A 24,311-nucleotide genomic window follows, 5' to 3' on the forward strand; every position below is an offset into this window, starting at 1 on the left:
AGAACTCTAACTAAAACTTTAAGCTAAGACTCTAAGGTAAATTACCAAACTCTTAACTAAAACTAAACTAAACTAGAACTCTAACTGAAACTCAAAGGTAAAAAATCAAATTCTTAACTAAAATTAAACTAAACTAGAACTCTAACAAAAAAACTCTAAGCTAAGACTCTAAGCTAAAACTCTAAATTCTTAAATATTACTAAACTAAACTTCACCTCTAACAAAAACTCTAAGCTAAGACTCTAAGCTAAAACTAAACTATTAACTAAAAATAAACTAAACTAGAACTTCAACAAAAACTCTAAGCTAAGACTCTAAGCTAAAAACTCTAAACTCTTAACTAAAACTAAAATAAAATAGAACTCTAACAAAAACTCTAAGCTAAGACTCTAAGCTAAAATTCTAAACTCTTAAGTAAAACTAAACTAAACTAGAACTCTAACTAAAACTCTAAGCTTAGACTCTATAGTAAAACACCAAACTCTTAACTAAAACTAAACTAAACTAGAACTCTAACTGAAACTCAAAGGTAAAACATCAAACTCTTAACTAAAATTAAACTAAACTAGAACTCTAACAAAAAAACTCTAAGCTAAGACTCTAAGCTAAAATTCGAAACTCTTAACTAAAACTTAGCCAAAATAAAACTTTAGGTAAAACTCTAAGCTATGACTCTAAGTTAAAACTCTAATTTATAAACTTTAACTATACCAAAATTAAATTCTAACTAAAACTCAAAGCCAAGACTCTAACGTAAAATTCTAAACTATTAACTAAAAATAAATTGAACTAGAACTATAACTAAAACTCGAATATAAGACTCTAAGATAAAACTAGAAACTCTTAACTAAAACTTAACCAAACTACAACTTTAAGTAAAATTCTAAGCTAAGACTCTAAGCTAAAACTCTAAATTCTGAGCTGTAACTAAACTAAACTAGAACTCTGAATAAAACTCTAAGCTAAGACTCTAAGCTAAAAACTATAAACTCTTAACTAAAACTAAACTAAATTAGAACTCTAACAAAAACTCTAAGCTAAGATTCTAAGCGAAAAAACTCTAAACTCTTAACTAAAACTAAACCAATTTAAAACGCTAAGCTAAGTCTCTAAGGTAAAACATCAAACTCTTACCTATAGCTAAGTTGCGGGTGAGCAGGATGGGTACTTCAATGTAAAAGGGGTTTAGGAAGGTCACTATGAAAAGAACTTGTTCTGAAATGCCCTTTGAAAAGTATTTCTATGTTCTAAACATCCAAAAAGCTGTAAAGTAAAAGTGTGGGTGAAAAGGATCGGTACTTCAATTTGTAAAATGGGCATAGGAGGGATATTATGACAAGAACTAGTTGTGAAATGCCCTTTGAAAAGTGTTGCATGGTGTTTGAGTATTCAAAAAGCAGTATATTAAAGTTGTGGGTGAAAAGGTTTGGTACTTCAACTTTTAAAATGGGTTTATTAGGGGCATTATTAAAATAAATGGTTCTGAATTGCCCTTTGAAAAGTATTGCTAGTTCTTGTAGCATTCAAATAGTTGTATAGTAAAGTTGTGGTGAAATGGATGGGTACTTCAAGTTGTAAAATTGGTTAAGGATGGACATTATGAAAAGAACTTGTTCTGAAAAGATATAATAAAGCCATAAAAAAGTATTAAAAATGGGGGCTCAGGGGCCTTTGGGGGCCCGGGGAGGGTCTTTGAGGGTCTGGGGGGCCCTTGAGGGCCGGGTGGTCCTTTGGGAGCCCTGGGGACCTTTGGGGACTGGGGGCTTCCTTCGGGGTTGGGGTAGGGGGATCGGAGCCCTTTGGGGGCCCGGGGAGGGCCTTTGGGGGTCCGGAAGGCCCTTGAGGGCCTGGTGGTCCTCTGGGAGCCCGGGGGACCTTTGGGGACTGGGGGCTTCCTTTGGGGTTGGGGTAGGGGGATTGGAGCCCTTGGGGGCTGGCGTAGAGGACCTCACGACACTCTTCAAATACAACTTGTGTACTATAACGACCACAGAGTTTCACCCTCAAATTCTCTTCTAAAACCTTTTCTAAAATCATCTTTTAAAATGTCTCTAACTGTTTCGCCGAAATGATTCCCTAAAATGTCTAAAACGGTTTCGCCCAAATAACCCCTAAACGTAATTTCAGCGTGTTCCTATTGTTTTTGGCATCCCTGCGCTGTCACATTTGAAATTACTAAGAAACCCTTTCCCGCGTAATTCTCTTCGTCTCTAAGATGTTTCTTGGAGAATTGTTTCCAGGGCAAAGTTTATTAATATCTTTTGAGTTCGACCCGGAGAGTTGTTTCATTGGTAAAGTTTTTTAATGTCTGACAGATGATGTCATGGTTGATTGATTTGTCAAGAAAGAGGAATTAATTTGTTGTTTCCAAGGGGAATTACTGATTCAAGAAAGGGTAACACGTGATCTAACTATTTCCCATTCCTGGAAACTCTTAGCATTCGCCCCTAGCATGCACTTGGCCAAAACAACAACAACAACAAATAAATCGACCTGGGAAAAAGAGGTCATTGACCCCATTAGACTCGATCAATAATCCTTAAATAAATTATGTTAAAAGGTTGTAGGTGGCAGCAGGGGTGTCGTTTGGGACCTTTAGGGTCCTTTCTACTGCCACTCCAATTTCCAATCGAATGAGCCCTTTTCGAAGTTTCTACGATGCGATACGAAGTGCCCAGGTATGGAGAAAAAAAAACATTGTGCCCACATCGTTCTTTGCTTAGGCAGCGCTAGCGCGCTGCCTATGATAGAAGGTGAACATTAAACCATTTTTTTCCTAGCCAGTGCGAAATATGAATTTGAAAACAATAAAACCTTATATGCCCCCAGGGCATAACTTATAATCTTTGCCCTGAGGATTGTGGGGGAGTGTCCTCCTCAAAAATATATTTTCAATCTGGAAATCAACTACGATAAACAAAATGGGTATCTCGAAATTTTGATCAGATGTGTTTGGGGGAATGATGGGCGTGGAGGGGAGGGGGGGCTAGTTACCCTCCAGTCACTTTCAACTATTCTAAAGAGCCCTCGGACTCTCGATTTCCAATCAAAGGAGCCCCTTTTGAAGTCTGTAAGACTACTCCTTCCACACGAAGTGCCCTCATCTAAAGGAAAAAAATTAATAATAAACGCTACATTGTGCCAACATCTTTCTTATATTCCCTCATGGCATAACTTAAAACCTTTGCCCCGAGGATTGTGGGGGAGTGCCCTTCTCAAAAATACATTTTCTATCTGGAAATCGACTACGCTGAACAAAATGGCTATCTCAAAATTTTGATTGGATGTGTTTGGGGCAATGATGGACGTTGGGGGGGGGGCTAGTTGCACTCCAATCACTTTCGACTATTAAAAAGGGCACTAGCCACTCCAATTTCCAATCGAATGAGCCCTTTTCGAAGTTTCTACGATGCGATACGAAGTGCCCAGGTATGGAGAAAAAAAAACATTGTGCCCACATCGTTCTTTACTTAGGCAGCGCGCGCGCTGCCTATGATAGAAGGTGAACATTAAACCATTTTTTTCCTAGCCAGTGCGAAATATGAATTTGAAAACAAAATATTTGTTTATCCTAATAAGTGTCTTCAACACATAATAATTCTCACGTAGCATGAATATATAACACAAAACATTTTATTTTAGAAAAACAACCAATGGTACTTTTTTGAAATTTAATATGGCTTTTATGTGGCTTAAAATGGCCTTTGTATCTTGACATATTTAAGAAAAGAAAGCAAAGCCAGCATGCAAGTATGTATAAAGATGTATATAGGAGAAATGCATATAAGAGAACTTTGGCGGCAATGTCTGTCTTAAAAATAACATTCAAAATTCAGATAAAAATCTAACGCTAGATTATATTACCATCAGCGTCAGTCATCAACAACTATTTAAACGACTGATTTCAAAGAAGTAACGCGAAACCATCACGACACAGGGACTTTCCAATGTTCTCTTTATGTATGCAAGCATCTCGCTAGGATGCACAGCGTTGCCCTCTTAAGAAGCCAAATTTAACTAATTTCGTTGCTGATGGTTGTTAAAAATTGTACCCTTATAAATAAGGGTAAACAATTATTTTGATAGCTTTTCAATTTTGATATAGGAACATTCCAGTCTTCTCTTTACCAGTGCAAACACCTCTTTGGGATGCACAGTACTGCCACCTAGAGAATCAAAATCTAATTAATTACTTTCTTCCTTTTAGACATTCTCAATCAATGTTAGCACAACCACAAATAGGAGGAATGTGGATTGGATGTGTTGAAGTTATTGTTAGATTTGTCTTTTAGAGTTATCTATTGGAGCTATTGGCAACGTTGTTTTTAAATTGAAAATGCCATCTAACGGTAGATTGTATTAGCATCAGAGTCAGTAATTAACGTCTATTTGAACAAATAACCAAAGAAATAAGGCTAAACGTTATGGTAAATTTCGCCATTACGACACAAAGACCTTCCAATCTTCCTTTATTTATGCAAACATCTCGTTAGGATGTACAGTACTGCCATCTAAAGAATCAAAATCTAATTAATAACTTTCTTCATTTCAGACATTCCTAATCAATGTTATTACAACGACAAAAAGTACGAATGTGGATTAGCTATTGGATGTGTTTTCAGTGGTGGGAAACCATTGGACCTCTGCAGAGGGGGCCGTGTGTGGGTGTGCTGCGTACCAGGGAATGAAGTAAATATTAACAACGGTGATAGTGGGACAAATAATTCTCCCTCACTCTCGTCAATCAATGACCCTAGTAAGTATACGTTCAATATTTTCAGCGGTATGATTTTATTCAGGTTAGCTACAAGCACAATATATCATATATATTGATCATATAGATCATATCGATCATATGATCAATAGATCATTTCTTCAGCCTTCTATTCCCTGATTATTATTTTTGTGTTTATGTATTATTTGTTTCAGTTAAACTGGCTCTCGGTGTAGATTGGTTTAAATTATACACCGCTGTATTATAGATGGTTCAGAGTCATAATAAACTGAGTAAAAAAAAACCTATAAGATACCAGCTACAAACATCTGTATTTAACCACAGTCAGCAAAACGTACAGGGATGTTTTAGTTGGAGGGGTTGGAGATTTTTCCCAACAGGTATCGTTGCAACTGATACCATATAGATTTTTTGGACTTGGTTTAATATCCAATGTTTTATAGAGTAGTTTTTGTTGACTTTGTTGTTTTAACTAGCCAAAGAACCTGTCGGACGAGCAAGAGCATACACAGGGGAACCTCGGTATTCGTCCCCCCTGAAATCTTAAATTTTCTTTAATTTTCGGAATTTTTATTTGAGTTTTATTCAAATAAAATTAGTTTTTTCCGCCTCCTGAAATTTCCGTTTATTATTCTCACCCCCGCGATAAGGCCGTTTTTACATGCCTGCGGACGATAGACCTATAAAGAAAAAAAAGTAGCATATGCTGTTTTGTGAAAACCAAAAATTTTCTTATCTCCTTTCCCTTTACACACAAAATATCAAGTCATCTTCCCCTCTCCTCCCAACAAAACCTCATGGAAGAGATCCCTCAAAGATCCCTACTACAAAGATTTCTACTAGATCCCTCAAACATGGAACAAAACAGTTCAGACTTATTTTTATCTTTAATGAATCCCAACTATATAATCTTGATAATCCGGAATACTCGCTTGCCATTGGGCTTCAGGTACTGATGCTTCACTTGACTGTTTTCAGATTTGTAATTGGCTGCGGGTTTCCAACATTACCAATTATTAGGCCGATTGTATAATATTTTGTATATCTTGCGTGCCCTATCCTCACCCATACACTTTTTTTCAACTAGTTTTACTCGTTGGAAAATATTTCCAACAGTAAAAAATTCTATAGGGTCCCTGAGATGAGATAAAAGAAAAACACTGTTTGTACAACATTTCTAAGTAATGTTCCACTTTTTAATATCTATTCCATGAAAATTAAGCCTTTTCAAAAACGCCCCCTATAGAATTTCCAAATAAATATCACCTTGAGAAATGTGACTCCTTTGGGTAATTTAATTTTGCCACATCTTTATCCCCATATTATTGTCATTTGTTGTGTATCACATTTTATGGTGTGTGCATAAATACGAAAAAAAGTAGATGCGAAAACAGACAGTAATATTTTATTGTAACTAAATTTGTAAATTCAGATTCTTTGACGTGTAATTCGAGGAAAAGATTCAGTATTTTACTAGGAAACTGGCTATATAAAAGTAATGGGAAACTCGAACGGAATCTCGAGTTCATCTCCCGGGAAAATAATTGCAAATAACTGGAATAGTAAAAGATTATTCCGAGAAGGTTTATAAATATGAAAAAAATAGACGAGAAAACAGACATTAAGATTGCGTTGTAAGTATACTTGTAAATGGAGATTTTTGGACATGTAACTGGAGAAAAGTATTTAGTATTTTCCGGGGAAATTGGGAGTGCCGCTGTACTCCTTATGCAGAATTTAAAAAATGAAAACATAAAGAAAACGGGTATAATATTTCAAAATAAGTCAATGGACAAAAAAGGTAACAAACATTAAACAATAAAGAAATCCAAATATTTCGACTTCACGTCTGGATGCTTTATCTTCACGTGAAGTCAGAATATTCGAATTTCTTTGTTATTAAAAGTTATTCTGTTTTGTCCACTGCTGTGTTTTTTAGATATTATGCCCGTCTCTATATATTTTTATTTGTTAAATTCTGTAAATGGAAAGTTAGCGTGATCTAAGGGGTTATATATTTCCTATGGCGGTAAGGATTTCTAGTAATAGTAATAATTATTATTTGTTGCTCAACTAAATCAAAAAGATAAAGACTGGATAAGAATAAATAGAAAAGAACATCAAGCACAAAAAATATTTTCAAAAATACTAGTAAATCGAATGGAGCAAACGTACCGAAAGGAAGAAGAAGAAATTTGTAAGACGGAAATAAGAAGATCGTACATCATTAATATCTTTTTCTTTTCCAGTATATTTTTCTAATGTCTAAAATAGCGTAAATTCCTGAAATGTAAAGAACAGAATAACCGAAAAATAAGAATTATATTGTTGTTTTATATTTAACTTACTTTTTCAATACAGTAGGCAACACTGTATTGTAATCATGGGCGCCCATATGGGGGGGGGGGAGAAGGAGATTCCCCTCCCCTGGCTGAATGATGCTGCCTTATATTTTATATTTTTGTTTTGATATTTCTAATGTACAGCATTGGAAGTGCCGATTAGACCAGCTAAGCTCCCCCTAAAATTCAGCTTATGGGAGCCAATGCCAATAATTGTAATATAACCTGTTTTAGCCTTAATTTGATTAATAATAACAACTTAATATTCATCAATTATTATTAATATTAATTAACAATAACATCTATTAGTCTAAAACAAAATATTTACTATCATCATCAGTGAAATAATAACAGAGCAACAGTCTCCTTGTCCACGTGTGAAGCCGTGAATACAAAATAGCCTATCGTATCAAGAGGTAAGAAAAATTAAACAGAAAATTACAATAGAAAAAGAAAGCATGAAGCAAAACAAAAGAAAAGGGAACCAAGGATAAAGAGGGAAATAGAAAGTAAAATTATGTGGGGGATTATGAAGTAGATAAAACTAGATAGGTTTTTGCAGATTTCACTGTCGACTTCTAAATATACAATAAAAAAGAGAAAAAAAGATTTAGAAAAACTAGAAGTTGTCCCAGTCTTCGACTTAAGCAGAATTTTTGATAATTTAGCCCTAATGAATTTCTTAAACGATCTTGATTTTATTTATGCTAAAGTTTTGTTTCTTGAGACTTTTTACATTTGTATATTTTTCTCAGAGATTTGCTGAGAAAACTTCAAATGACACAGATTATGAGAGCTATGAATTGCTGTTGAGCTGAGAAATATTAAAGAGAAATAAAACATGAGTTTTTAAAAACGCAACGAAAATATAAAAAATGTTGAAATATTTCAATAAACAAACTACTGAAACAAAATTAACTTTTTTTAATTAGTGTGTTATTTTATTTATTTCCTATTCAAAAAAAACTATCTGGATTCAATGCCTCAACTTAAGCCCCAGACTCAGATCAGCAATACGTTTTTTTTGTCTAAAATTCCTAAATTGGATCACAGATTTATCAACTTCAGCCCCAAACAAGTGGCAATGGAACACGTTTTCATCTATGCTCATAAGTTTTCTAAACAAAAGCGTAGTTGCTTAGTTTTTGCGGAATGTTTAAAAAAATTGTAAAAATATTTAAAAAGGAAATGTGAAGATATAACCGATTTTAACTTCAGTTGAAGTTTAGAAATGAAATGAAGTTTTTAGATAAGCAGCTTATTCTCCCACTAGGAAACGCCACGTCTGGAGCAATAATGGAAGGAAGCTCATCTATGTATGATGCAAGGGAGTTTGAAAAAGCAATACCTCAATATATCACACTCAAAGACCCAGCGTCTCAATTTTCAGCTTTTCAGTATCCTAATTGGTTTTTCCAAAGCTGGCAAAATAATTTTGGTCCAAATACATTTTGGCCTCCGTATAAACCTATACCAAACTACCCGAATACTAAAAGGCCAACAAAATGGTACGGGTCACCAGAGAAGCCTCCACCAGTGACTAGTTTTAGCAAATTTGGTAGGCCAGACACAAAATTGACGCACAAACATTTGCATTTGAGTGATCTGCACGCACTAACTCGGCCTGCTCGTTTTTTTCTTTATTTTTAGATAATTTTCTAGACAGAATCAGCCGAACATGACCAAGAAAAATACCAAAAGAAACCAGGGGAACTAGGGGCCAAGTGGCCATCATAGGAAAAGACCATCACATGCCATCGTAGGCTTTAGGCCATAAGCCAAAGGTCATCATGGGAAAATAAAAAAGTGATAGATATTTAGAACTGATATATAAAGTGATATACAAATTACACAACCCAATGGTGAGCTGAATCTTAAAAAACGAACGTAGCTGAAGATACAGCTCATAACTATATACTGTTAATTGTACAATATTATTTGTTATTCTGTTACATAATATTAATTATAGTTTGTTAATTATGTACTTTATTCCCATTGATATTCACATTAACGTTAATTTTAATGCAAACGAAATACTTCTTTTTATAATAATTTCTTTTTATTATAATAATTTTATAATAAAAAAAATATTTTTATTAATAATATTAGCAATAAGTTAATTAGCAATGTTTATATTAATATTAATATATATATTATTAATTTAGAAAATATTATATATAAAAAATATTAATATATATATTATTAATTTAAAAAAAATATATATATATATATTTATTTAAAAATTAATAGTAAAATATAATACATCTTGTCCACTTTCACGGTTTTTACTTATGCATCGCTATTGCGCTGCCTATGATGGCTGAGTTGGGAAATAACGCCGTTATAATTGCGTTTTATAACGTACTTTTTCAGATTTTATTCCCTTTATTCAGGCCGCGAAGATCCTGAATATTGTTTCATAACATCTGTCACTTTTTGTTTATATATTTGCCTAACCTTTTTTTTAACTTAATTAGGTGGGGTAGGGAGAAAATGTCAGTTGGGCAGGTCACCTATGGGTTACCTTGGCTGAGGTACGAATGTTTTTTTGTGAAGTGGTGCCTTAAGAGAACCTCATTTTACCTCAACTCTCGATATCCCGTATTTTCATAGAAACTTGAGTTTTAAAGGGGGAGCGACCCATATATTGCCCTTCGATATTTTCATGTCATAGAACTAGCTTTCAAGGGTTCTGGTCGGAAAGTGTCCAAGATCTGCCATAACCATGTAATTTTCTGTACGTTTTCTACGATAAAGCCAAAGTTTTGAGCGAAATTTTTTGTCTTAGAATTTGGAGTAAGGATTTACAGGCGAAAGTCTTTTGGACAGCTTTATTGTAAGGCATTTGGCCATCTTAATATTTTTAGTAATTTTCGTTTTACTGCTAGCTAAATCTTGCTCGGATTTTTGGTTTATATAATTGAAGGACCAAAATTTCCCAAAGACCAAAAGCAATTTTCATTTTTAAAACGGGTTTGGTAACTATGTACCAAAGACAGTGAAACGAAAGTCTAGTTGTTTGAATGGGCTAAACAGAGACCTAAAAAAACATATACATCTTAAAAAAAAGATAGGAAAAACCTAGACAAATATGAAAATCTTGAATTTCGGGAATTCTGTTTTTAACGAAAAAAATATTCATATGTATTTATGCAGTTTTCGGTAGTAGCTGGTGAAAAAAAAATCGATGAAAAATCAGAAAAAAAACAAGCTAAAGGCATTTAGCGGCAAACAGCTTAAGAAGTTGTAAATTCTCTTTGAAGTTGTAGCTATCCTTGGAAATTATCAGATTGTAAATGTCTGATGTTTAATGACGAAAGGCGTTGTCAAATTTAGTTAATTAGCTTACTTATTTATTTTCACGGTTAAACATGGCAACAATGGTGAAAATTGCGGTTTTGTGGTATGAATAGACCTAAGATGGTTTCAGAGGGGCGTGGGGGGGGGGGGCAAATTATTATGTATTGTGTAGTCTTTGGTACGTTAACTAGTTTGGCCTATGAACTAAGTCTTAAACACTAATTTTACGTATAGGCCTACTTCTCGGAGAGAATTTTTATTAAACCTGTTTTACCTATTTTACTTGCCGAATTTTTTTTTGCGTTAATAAAACTTGCTTGCTTTTTTCTTAAATGGATAACTTGTGGATTTATGCACTCGCTACTTTTCTTAAGCCAAGCACTGAGTGAATTTTTGAATTACGTTCATAACTTCTGACAATTGGTAGGTTTAAAATAGGTTTTCGTAACAAAACGTTGTATCTTTTTAATAGCCTCTGACAGTGCCTTCAATTCACGAAAATATAGGAGGGGGCAGTTTTGTCGGTTTTTTTTTCAATGCCAAAAAGATAAAAACATTTCTCAACGTTTCCTCAAAATCGATTTTTTTTAATCTACGGGGGGGGGGGGGTGTGAAAGAATATATGAGTTAGCCCCCTCTCTAATTGACGCCACCGGCCACTGCATCAGTTTTCACTTTCGTAAACTTAAGGGCAGCTATATTTTCTATAAAGGTTTGTTTTCCATCTGCCTTCTATAAGAAGTATTTTTCTATAAAGGCTCCGGCAAGGTCGGTACGTCAGGGGGGGGGATCAGTTGGTCAAATATACACCAGCTGTTGTGGTAACATTAGACTATACTCTTTTGTGAGGAACAGAGGAAAAATTCCCCCCCTCCCCTCCTAGCACAGATTAAAAGTCACTTTGACTATCCCACCTCCCCAAACAGATCTCTCCCTGACAGATTCAACTCGACCCCCCAGCCATAAGGTGAACTAGGGTAGACTTATTAATACTCTTAGTTTGGAAATACTCATTTTCAATTTACAGGGACCCCCTCTCTGCCCTAGAATTCAATTCTTTTATCCATCTTTACGCATTTAAATGTCTAATAATGATCCTTTTTCCGCAAATACAGTTTTTAACCGAAAAGGAGGTATATTCTCAATATTTATTTTCTACACACGTGAAAGTAAAAAAAAAAAAAAAAAAAAAAAAAAAAAAAAAAAAAAAAAAAAAGATTTCATAGAGTTCATTTTAAGACTGGAAAATCCCTTTCAAAAAATTTTGGTAGTTGTCATTACTTTTTCAACACAATTTTTACGTCAATTAATTGCCCTTGTTTTAAGCTTGGGAAACAGAGGCTCTACCATTTGAGCTAGTCGGGCAAATAAACAGATTTCCTATAAAAGGGTGTTCTCTAAGGTTACAAACATTTGCAAATTATGTTAAGAAAAATTTTAACTTTTTTTACGTTGCGATTACTTTTTTTTTCACAAAGCAGATTAATAAAAAGCTAGAATAAGAGAGATACTATTAATAAAAAGAATTATAAAAAGCAGATCAATGAAAAGCTAGAATGTAGAACAAGAGACAAAGAAAATAACAGTTTTCATCCTTTCCATTCACACATATCATGATCTTTCCAATTAAAAACTATGCACAAGTTCTTGTCCCCTTCCTAACGCCATATCCAGGAGTTTTTTTTTTTGGGGGGGGGGGTTACTTGTTTGGAGTGGGGAGTTACAATTTTTTTTATAAAAACACATCAAAAGTGGGTTTTGATGCATTTTTATTACGTTTTTACGAGTCAGACCAACATTTCGGGGAGAGGTTTCAAAACCCCTAACCCCCTTCCCTAGATACGGCCTTGCCACGACGGAAAACAATAGAAAAACATGATAATTGAACATTCTACAGAATACTAGAAATATAGCATGTGCAGCTCTGTAACCAAGAAACAAGGGCGCATCTAAGATTTTTATGGGGGTGATTCACAATACAAACTTAATAAAACGCATCGTAATTTTTTTTATAAGCATTTTGTTACATTTTTACGAGTCGGACAAACATTTTGGGAAGGGGGGTTCAAAACCCCTAATCACCCCATTGGATACAACCTTGCTTCTTCCTAAAAACAAAAACAAAGTCATTCTTCAAAGTAGTTGTAAATTTAAAATGTCAAATGTCAACACGTCAAAAAATTCAAAATGTCAAAACTTGAGAAATTTCAGTTATGTGCGAGTCATTTGGACAACTTTCAATTGTGACAAATGCTCTATGACAAATAAATCCTGGATCGCCACCAGGGATGTAGCATGTGCCCCCAAAATCTTGATTTGTCGGAATTTTGGCGCTTATTCAAATTACCAAATAATTTTTTCTATTATCAGGCCTCCCTGAAAAAAAATTCGTTCAAACGTGCCTAATCGCTCCTCGTTTTTTGAGAAGAGCGATAATATACTATTTTTGTAAATATTATTTAATTTTATTGCCTAACTTAATTAAGTAATTAGTTATTTAATTAGTTATTATTTAATTGGGTTAATTATTTATTTAATTAGATTCAGAGGGTTTTTAAAATCAGCAGTAATTTTTTTTGCTTCGTATAGTTTTAAATATAAAATAAGAAATATTGTGTTTCGAATGTTTGTTTTCTTGAATGTTTGTTTAGATCAAGAATACCACCAATGTGTATGATACGCAACTCTTCTTGGTAACTGCTATTGAATAAAGAAAAATAATTTCTTTTTAAAGGAATTTGGAAACGATTTTCATGTCATTATTTCTGCTGGATTTTTCTCCTATTTTTATTTTTTTTTTATTTATACCAAGAATTCGACAAATTATCTATAAGACTAGTTTGTATTTGCTCGTATAATTGACTTGTCTGACCTGACTAGACTAATTCAAATAACTACGAAGCCTTTTTCTATCACATGCAATAAAAAACGTTTTTTTTGGGGTGATTTCTTGCCATGAAACACAAAATGAAAAAATAACCTACATATGTTTTTGTGTTCATTCGTATATTTGATTTCGCGGTTTTGCAAAAAAAAAATCAGTCCTATTGATTTTTTTTGTTTTCTAAAGTTTTTGTTTTTATGAAGTTTTTGTTTTTATTTTGGATATTAGAATATAAAAAAATTCTTAGTATAAGTTCCTTCATATTTTGAGCTTTCCAACTTTTTATCAGTTATCTTAGTAACTACGGCTGTGATGGTATCTTCTACTTGTTCACTGAATTTCTTCTGATAGGAAATTTCGATATTGTCACGAGGAAGAGTTATAACACACACTTAAAGTTTTAACGAAAAAGTCAAATTTTAATGAGAGGGTTAGACAAGAAATAAAAATCTTTATGACTCTGGGGTTACCTTACTAAAAACAAAAGTAAAAAAAATACAAAATTTCCACAACCCTCCTCCAACCACCTTATTTATTTGATACTAATTTAATTAGGACAATTATATGCCGATTAGGGCAGTAACAAGAATAGTACTAATAACTGGATTAAGACAGTGCAAACGTGGCCAAATTTTAAATATTTTTGCGTATTCGCGGGTGTCGATTTTTTCGAACATTTTTGGTAGCCAGCTTATAAGACTCTATCCTTATAAGACATGAGCTGGCCTGCAAAAGCAAGCCGTCCTAGGGGTACGCCAGAAAAATAAAAATGTCCATTTTTCTCGTCAAACTCCTAACTCCTAATAGTCATCTTTACAAAAATCAACCTAAACATTGAAAATTTTCCACAATACTTCTCCAGTCACATCATACAATCTTCAAAAAAATGAAACAATCCAATGGACTAATATTTGGAGGGTGCAGCCCCGCTCTCCCCTCCTGTCTGTAAATAAGTAGAAAGAATAAACATAATAGCAGCGCTATTATCTTCTGCTAGTTCATATTCAAACAGCGCCACGTCCTTGAATTTCAATGAGATGGAAAAAAGTTGTCATTTTATTTTCAGGATTGATCATATAATAAAATGATCATTAATTTGATAGTTTTTTAATTATTTGATTCAAAAATTGGTCATTTGAACCTATTTATTTCAGAGTGTGGCCAGGTTTATTCGAGGACGAACAGAATTGTTGGCGGTCACGAATCCAAGACAGGTGTTCCCTGGCAGGTAATTTATACATTTTTTTTGCTGACTTGTCATGAAATTTGAATATTCTTACCTACCCATTTACAGCACACCCTCTACAATTGTTTAATATGACTACTATTCTTCGGTCTGCTCCTTCAGGTAATTTTTTGGTGAAGAAGAGTTGCTTATTGTTAGAATGAATTCGAAATTTTGGACTGTAGGATTATTTTAGATATTAAATTTTAATAATTAATTATTAGGTACTTGTTAAACATCCGACCACTCTCAAGTAGTGAAGTTAGGTTAATTATTAGTCGGGGAGCCAAAGTTGAAAATCTGACAAAATAGCAATCTGAGGGGGACAAGTGATTTGAGAGAGGTTTTAGACTAAATCGACCATGCTGATTATGAATATCTCGGGAATATAAGCGCCAAAGGTGCGCTTGGTGGTTTTTTGCAACTAAGTTCGTTGATTTTTCTATTTCACTCAGACTAAGTCCAGCTTTCTACTAGAATATTGTAGTTGTTTTTTTTATACCTAGCCAAAACATTAGGCGATCGTTAATTTACCACATCAGTAAAAAAAAAAAAAAAAAAAAAAAAAAAAAATGATGAGTGATATGTGATGAGTGATAAATAAAAATAGCTGTCTGATGTGGTTTAAAATAGAAAAGAGTTAAATTGTCAAACTGAGGCTCTATAATTGTTTTCTATAGGTTTTGGCTCAGAAAAACAGATTTGATAAGGATGGCTGATAAACTTGTACCAATACTATTTTAAAAATCCGCCAAGTCTGGATGGCTATTCCTTTTTCTGGATTTCCATCCCATTTTTCCAGAAACTGGATAGTCTGGATGCACTATAAAGTTAGTGACTTGAGGAGCAATGGTAAATAGTGAGACTCTTGACAAACAAAAAAGGAAAGAGAAGACAGCCAAGTATTGTCAGAGTGTACCGCCTTTGCTTGACTATGCTTGAAAAAAACCTGTACCGTACCACCTAGGCTAGATCACAAAAGAGCCAAGCTCCTCGTAAAACCCCTCCCGTGGACACCCCTGCAATTTACTGAATAATAGTAAGAAACAAGTTGCTTTTATCAGGGGGAACTAATTTGCACCTTTACCCTACTTTTAAACCACTTAAGTGAGCCTCTAACTATCCTTTGACCCCAAAACTGGTAAGACTTTTACTTTTAGCCTATCCATTTTAAATTTATATTCCTAAAAGACGAGGCGAAACAATAAAAAGTGAAATACTGGTAAAGACAAACCTTTGAGGATCAAATAATTGAGTTAATTAGCTTTTTAAGCTTTTGAACCATCAATTTATTTACACAGTAGCATGGCACATGGCAGTCAACATAACCATAACAAAGCCACGAGAAAGATGCAGTGTCATCTACTTAGTAATGAACAAGTTAAGTTTAAAATTTTTCACCATAGATGATCGAGTCGAAACTTTGACCTCATATTAAACTATGAAGCGCACTTTGGTGGTCGCAATTCCCGAAATAAATGGAATCAGCATGTTCGAAAATATCGTTTCCAAAAGTCAGAACTCATGTACCAAAATGTTTTTTACAAATCGTTATTTGACGACTTTTTCAACTTTGGCTCCCCGACTATATAATGAAATATACTAAAATAAGACGAGAGCATAATAATTTAGTAACACAATTATGGAAACTACGACAGAGAATCATGGGTAACAGGTCGCAAAAAGGCATTATATTAAATACATAACTTTACCAAAATACCAACTTTATGTATTAAATATTTAATTAAAATATACCTGCAACCGGTTTTATTACAGAGAGAAAAAAAGTGAAGTTGGAATATTTAACAATTACCAATTATTATACCAAGGCCGTACCAAGGATTTTTTTCGGAGGGGTTTCTACTCAAAGATTTTTTTTCGGGGGGGGGGGGGGGGTAACCAAAAAAAAACTCGAAAACGCATACAAAATTTGTTTATATACATTTGTGTTACGTTTTTACGAGTCAAAAACATTTCGGGGGAATGGGGGCTCAAACCCACTAACCCCCTCTCTGGGTACGGCCTTGTATTATACCAATAATATAGGACAAAATGTAATATTTTGGGAATAAATATTTCACAATAAATGTCATCTGCAAAGCATAACTAGCTGTTCAATTAACAGATCGGTTAAAAAATCGGTTAAATCGGTTAAAAGATCGGTTAAATCGGTTAAAAGATCGGTTCAATTAACAGATCGGCTTAAAAAAAAAAAACAATGGAAAAAGTAGCCAAGAACATACAGGGATGGGGTGGATATTCAGTCGTATTGAATCCGTGAAAATAAGGCGAGGCTATGCTTATTATTATTATTGCTTATATTTGCAACATTGGTTTAAACAATAAGGGGTTAAGTGTTGTAATTTTATTTTCATAACTGTATGCCTACGATCTCTCACCCTATCCCCTGTATTTCCCTAGTTGTTGTAACAGTCTTGTTCATTGGCGTCAATTCAAGAACATTTAGGGGGAAGGGGAAAACCTATTTTTCAATATCTATGGAGGGCAAATTTGTCATTTTGTCATTGACAGCTATCCCTCCCTAGAACTCCAATTTGCACTAGATGCTAAAGATAACTTTTCGTTTGTTGGAATTTTTCTATTGGATGTTTACTGGTAGATGGTTGAAAAAGCTGCAAATAAACAGAAATTCCCAAATATCGTTTTCGATATCGATATTTACGTTTCGATTTTCCATACTGATTTTTGGTCATATATATAGAAACATCAATTTTGGTATTTAATATTACCCTACTTTAAGCTTTATAACTGAATTCTTAGAACAAGAAGCTATTATCTAACCGTGTCAAATCGCTAATAAGGCGTTTATGTTTTCTGGAAATTGGAAGTAGGGTAGTGGACTTATTATATTATAGTAGCCTATTGTAAGATGATAATAAGAGTATAGTAATCGAAGAAAGTTAATGTTGAAGCTATTGATGAAAAAAGATTTTAAAAGGTAAGATAGAACTTGTTAGCGATATGAGGTTTTGTGAAATGCCCCCCTTCCATCACGGAATCGGATGAACCCCTTCCCCCCTTAGACAAGATACTGCCTACGCCCATAGACTTTAGGTGATGAGAAAATCAATCAAGTGGACAGCTTCACTTACCTGGGTATTATTAACAGATGGCGGACGCAGTGAAGATGAAAAAAAAATTTAGAATTAATTAGAATTGGAATTAATTAATTATTTTTACTTAAAAATTTTAATTTTTAATTTAATTTTAATTAAAAAATAATCTAATTGAAAATTAATTAGAAAATTAGAATTGCAAACTAAGGTTATAACAGTGATCAAGCAGGACTGAGCCGTGGGTGCTTCAAAAGACTGAGGAAGATTTGTTAATACCTTCCTAGGGAATCGTCTAAGGATAGTTTTAAGTACTCGTTTGACCTACTGAAGTAGCTCTCCGAAAAATGTTTTTCGATCCCGCTTTCTAGGGCTATAATGGAAGATAGGCAAACCTGGCTAGGCCTTGTTTTACGGATGAAGGATAACAGATTGCCAAAGATTATGTTATTTCCAGCCGTCTAGGTTTAAGCGGAAAGCAGGTTGTCCGCGGTTGGGGTGGGAAGATGTCGTAAAGAAATTGAGGGCTATGGAAACTTCTTGGGAGGGTGTAAAGAGGGAGGCAATACAGCCTCCCTAAAGAGGAGGCAATGTTTGGAAAATATAGCTGATTTAAGACGTTGGAGATTATTCAAATATGCTGCTATCTCTACTAACAACTCTTCATAATGCATGAGGTGAATAGAGCTGCGCAAGCTTTTTCCACCCCAGTCTGTTTAAAGCTTTACTCTTTATCCGCACTCACGAGGCTCCCACGGCCTCTAAATTTGTTCTTATGACCTCTTACTCCCCCTTTTCGAGGGCGCTATCGTTTTCATTCAAACTTACTAAAAAAACGAATAAGTAGCTTACGGCACGAGCCGAAAAAAAGACAAAGTTTATAGAATTTGCGTGTCAGAAAATTGATATTATAACGGGAATCACTGTCGTTACGCTTCACGCTATCCTTTCTTGAGGTTTTTTTTATCGCCTTTCTTATTGGTAATGATCATAAATTATACCCTTAATCTTTCAAAATTGTTATTTTGATAATGATTATTTCAAAATTATTATTATCTTTAAAAAAAAACATTATACCTTAATGCAAGGGCGTAGCCAAGATTGCCGTTCGGGTGGGTGGGGGGAGGGTGCCAAAAAAAACTTTACAAAACGCGTACAAAATTTGTTGGTACGCATTTTTGTTACTTTTTTACGAGCCGAACAAAAATATGGGGGTGTCAAATTCGGTAGCCTCCTCTCCCCAGAACACGGCCTTGTCCTAATGGGATTATTCTAGAGCAGTGGTTCTCAACTTTTTTTGCAATAGAGCCTTTTTACGCTATTTGTAATTTAATTGAGCTCTTATTTAAATTGACGCTATTTTTAATAAGACAAATATTATATTTGATACACGAATACTATCAATTGGAATATCAAATACTAACTATATAATCCATATAGCAATGCAAATATGAATGTATTTGCAGATATGATCTGTAGCGGTTTCCCAGTTCATAACTAAATGTTAGTTTTTATCAACTTCAAGTGCCGTCAAGTTTCAAGTGCCGTCTTGATTGGCGTAATAACGGTCATAAAGTCTATAACTTAGGAAGATCCAAAGTAAGAACAGTTTCCCGCTATCTTAATATATGTATAAGATGATTATGAGGGACCACGCCTTCCTTATTTTCTGACCCATTATCAACCCATTTTAATAACTCATTTTTATAGGATATTTGTCCCATTAATCCCAACCACAACCCATTTTAACATTCCATTTTTATGGGATATTTATCCCATTGATCTCAATCTCAGCACATTTTTATCAACCCGTCTTAATATTCCATTTTTATTTGATATTTATCCCCTTAGTCACAACTCCAACTTTTATCAACATATTTTAATATTCCATTTGTATGGGATATTTATCCTCTTAATCCAATCCTCACCTATTTTTATCAACCCATTTTAATTTCCAATCTTTTTCGAGTTAAAAAGAATATTGTATGGACTAATTCACAAAAATAACCAAAAAAAAATAAAAATTACGCGAAAACATTGCTCCTAATACACTATGCGAAATAAGCGTCAGAACTGATTCAAAATGGGAGAAATCACAAAATTGTGTGTGGAACTCAGTTTTTTGGGGGATGAGGCATCCTAGTGTCAAGGTGCCAAGAAAAGAGTGATCCGCATCCCATGGTAAACCGAGCCGTCAAATTGAGGCCTTGGGGAATGTAAAAAGTTAAACTTATTCCACTTTTTATGCCCATTTCATGTATGAAACTTTTATTAAGAATTTGATTACTCACAAAAAGACAATTAGGTGAAACGGCCTTTTTGATTTAACAAAATGGGGGGGGGGTGGGAAACAAACAATTAATCAGACCTCCACGAAATAAGACGCTATGAAAAAAGTAAACATTAAGAGCTCCAATAGTGCATATATTTAGTTAAATCTTTAATTATCGGTGGTTTTCTCCAAATGGAGTAAAAAATTCCTAAGAGTAAATTTTTATTCCACGATTTTCTAACCTCAGGCTCAGGGCCTTAGGTTGTTCTAAACTCTGAATCCAAAAATCGTCTCTGACTTCGTTGTATCCATTGTATTTTGAGTGTAAAGAAAACTTAACCCAAGTTTTATTTCGGACCAAACGAATGGGTAATTATAAACAGATTTCGTTATGGATGGTCAGACTGTCGAATGACCACACTGTTTACTAGTCGACTAACTGTGTCCTAACCAAATTTTTAAGGTCCTTGTTCAATGTTTTGAACGTCCAATATTCTCAAGTTCAAAGCCTTGAAATGCTGCAATTATGATTGAAAAGCCTAATCAAGCCATTAAAATGTGGTTAATGTGCTTGCTTTAATAGTAAGAGGAAAAAAAATAAGGAAAAATGAAAAAGAGATAAATCAAAACTAATTAGCCACCTAGAAAGGGTGTATTGATCAGTTTTGGATAGTTTTTGACGCTATATTAATACTGGAGAAAGAAAAATCTGTTGATTTATTAAAAATAGGGCTAAGCTTAAATAATTATGCTGCTTGTTAATTTTCGTAGGATCTAAGTTCTAAGTAATATACAATTTCTACGATTATGATCAAGATGGCTGACTTCTAAAGGATAAAGGCCTTCGATAAAAATGGCTTTAATCCTATGGAAAGGATTCCTATTTATCCTATTATATCCTATATTTATATTTATCTATATTTATATTTCTATATTTATATTTATATTATATTTATATTTTATTATTATTATATTATATATTTATATTTATATCTATATTTATATTTATATTATATCCTATTTATCTTATTTATATACATCACCTATTGTACACAGAAGAATTTGTCCGATATTATGCTGACTCCATAAAAGAAGAGTCACTGTGGACTGCATCACCCACGTCATTTACTACCATGGCTCTGAGGGCCGCAGAGTTCAATAACATTAATTTATTTCCAGTCCTTCAATGATTTGCCTTCAGAATCTGGAATCACCCTGGGAAATATTCGTTTAGTTTTCCACGGTTCTCAGCTAGTCGACTTATCATCTGATTCCAGTGTCGCAGTTCACTTTTTCCTCACGTATATTCTGTCTTCTGGCATTTGAATCTCGAAAGAAATAACTTAAATGTTTTAGTACCAGAAGAAGCTGAGGACAACATGATCATGAATTTATGTTGGGGAGGTATTCTTAAGAGAATTAAGAAAAACGTAAAAAAAAGTATGAGTTATTAGAAAAAGAGAAAGTTAGCTACATAAAACATATCAAGCTTGAAGACCAATTGATAATAAATAAGTGCTGTAAAATGATCTCAAAGCTCCAGATTTGTGCTATCTTTTTGGTAAATTTTCTGATTAATGGAATATTTAGATAGCTAAGAAATAGATATATCTTTAAAATCATGATTTCATCTTAAATCCAAATATAACATTTGCGTTGCAAATTTACTTTACCAACCCCCGTCCTCCCCCTAATGGTTATGTGTTATATCTTATTCTTCTTCAGCGTTAAAATCAGTTAAATAAAAAAAAAGTTTTTTCAACTTAAACTAAGGAGCAACATTAAAACTCAAAACGAAAAGAAATTATTACGTATATGAGGGGGTCCGCCTTCGTGTTAATACGTCGCTCTTTACGCTAAAGTTCAAATTTTGTTTCAATCCTTTAAGAATGACCCCTGAATCACAAAGGCGGTTTAATTAGAATAAATGGCTCTTTTGAAAATACTAAAAATACTTTAACGTAAAGATCGAGGTATTGATGAGGGGGCGAACCCCCTCATATATATAATAATTTCTGTTCGTTTCAAGTTTTAATGTTTCTCCTTACTTTCAGTTGAAAAACTTGTTTTTTTTTTAATTTAATTTCTAATCTTTTTTTTAAATATTGCTGTGAAAATCGACGCCCCCTTCATGGAAAATTCTCTTCCCCCATTAGAAATTCCTCCATGGAAAGATCCCACCATGTAACCAACTCCCCCCGAACTTCCCCCCCCGAGCGTGGGAAGGGACCTAGTTGCCTTCCAATGTTTTTGGTCATTTAAAAAGGGCGCTAGAACTTTTAATTTCCGTTTGAATGAGCCCTCTCCCAAGATTCTAGGACCACTGGGTCGATTCGATCACCCCCGGAGGAAAAAAACAAACAAATAAATACGCATCCGTGATCTTTCTTCTGGCAAAAAATACAAAATTCCACATTTTTGCAGATAGGAGGTTGAAACTTTTACAGTAGGGCTCTGTGATACGCTAAATCTGATGGTGTGATTTCCATTAAGATTCTGTGACTTTTAGGGGTGTTTCCCCCTTTTTCAAAAATAAGGCAGATATTCTTAGGCTTGTAATTTTCGATGGGTAAAACTAAACTTGAAGAAATTTATATATTTGAAATTAGCATAAAAATCCAATCCTTTTGATGTATCTATTGGTATCAAAATTCCGTTTTTTAGAGTTTCGGTTATTATTGAACCGGGTCGCTCCTTACTTACAGTTCGTTACTACGAACTGTTTGATAATCAAACTGACCCTTGATATGAGCCTTGACCCTTGACTAGCCTTTTTTCATCACCGCTTGCTATTAAATGAGCTCTAACAACAAGTAGTGGCTATCGAATTCTAAATTATTTACTGAATTACTCGGTGCTTTTGCTGAATGCAGTGATTATTCGCTGCTGAAATGCTGAATAATTGCTGAATGCTGAATATTCAGCAGTGATTGCTGAATATTATATAGATAGTGATCGATACTCTGTTAGTATTATGATATATTTTCGCTTATCCTATTATTTTATTTGCTAAGTTCATTTTTTTCGCTAATCTAGAAATTGAGTTGGTAAAATTTCTGCATTTACAGATTTTGGCAGTTTGAGATTTCAGGTAGTTGTCATGTCAGTATTTTAATCTTCGTTTTATCTTATTGCATTAATTTAATTATTTTCAAAAGTAAAATTAAATAAAAAAAAAAATTTTTTTTTAAATGAAAGTAAGGACCAACATTAAAACTTAAAACGAACAGAAATTATTCCGTATATGAAAGGGGCTGTCCCCTCCTCAACGCCTCGCTCTTTATGCTAAAGTTTTTTATTGTTTAAAAAAAAATAGAGTTTTGAGAAAGTCAAACTTTAGCGTAAAGAGCGAGGCGTTGAGGAGGGGACAGCCTCTTTCATATACGGAATAATTTATGTTCGTTTTAAGTTTTTAATGTGTTTAAGTTTTATTTAATTTTTGAACGTTTTTGAATAAATACAGGTTTTGATCTTGGCTCACCGCACATGAATAATTAAAACAAAATTTGCATATTAATTTACTTTTATTTGGTTAAATGGCTTTCTCGAAACTTGTTTAATTTTATTTATGAACGTTTTTATTAGTAATAAATATACGTAACTTACGAATTAACCTACTTAACGAACTTCTATTTTCATATATTTTTAATACGTATATTAGAGGGTTCACCCCCTAGATAACACCTTGCTCTTTAAGCTAAAGTTCAAATTTTGTTCCAATTCTTTAAAAATGACCCCTTAATCACAAAGGCTCTTCATTAGAATAAATAGCTCTTATGAAAGTACTAAGAAATTTTTGGCTTAAAGAGTGAGATCTTGACTAGGGGGTGAACCCAGTCATATATGTAATATTTTCTGTTCGTTTAAAGTTTTGATGATGCTGCTGTTGCAGTTGAAAAACTTTTTTTTTTATATTTAATTTCTGATCTTTTTTTTTAAATAATGCTGGGAAGTCCGGCGTCCCCTTCATAGCAATTTCTCTCTCCCATGAAAAAACTTCCTTTGTGGAAAGATCCTCCCACATAACCCCCGACCAACCCACCCCCCCACTACCAGGAAAAATCTCCCCTGAAAACGTCTGTATACTTCCCAATAACCAATACTATATGTTAACGTTTGGTAAAGTTCATAACTTTCAGCCCTCCCTCCGGGAACTTTGGGGGATTAATTCATCCTAAAAGACATAATTATAATATTTTCGAACATGCTGAACAAAATTGCTATCTCAAAATTTTGATCGGGTGACTTTGGAAAAAAATGAGCGCGGGAGGGGGCCTAGTTGCCCTCCATTTTTTGGTCACTTAAAAAGGACACTAGAACTTTTAATTTCCATTCCAATGAGCCCTCCCATAATATTCTAGGACCACTGGGTCGATACGATCGCCTGGGAAAAAAAAACAAATGCACACGCACCCATGATCTTTCTTCTGGCAAAAAAATGGAAAATTCCACATTTTTGTAGATAGGAGATTGAAACTT

General features: G+C 33.9%; 1 protein-coding gene across 3 annotated transcripts in view; it reads left to right on the plus strand.

Moving 5' to 3' along the window:
• The window catches only part of LOC148942547 (trypsin-1-like), a 413,175-nt gene that overhangs the window by 363,274 nt on the left and 25,590 nt on the right, over positions 1–24,311 (plus strand). For all 3 annotated transcript variants that reach the window (XM_089102746.1, XM_089102744.1, XM_089102745.1), the window contains 2 exons: positions 4,553–4,756; positions 14,416–14,489. In XM_089102746.1, the coding sequence (XP_088958872.1) occupies positions 4,553–4,756; positions 14,416–14,489 (278 nt within the window). The remainder of the gene's footprint in view (positions 1–4,552; positions 4,757–14,415; positions 14,490–24,311) is intronic.

The sequence above is a fragment of the Artemia sp. Qi Xiang Cuo genome, chromosome 16, assembly GCF_049724085.1.
Source record: "Artemia sp. Qi Xiang Cuo chromosome 16, ASM4972408v1, whole genome shotgun sequence".
Taxonomy (NCBI): Eukaryota; Metazoa; Arthropoda; class Branchiopoda; order Anostraca; family Artemiidae; genus Artemia; species Artemia sp. Qi Xiang Cuo.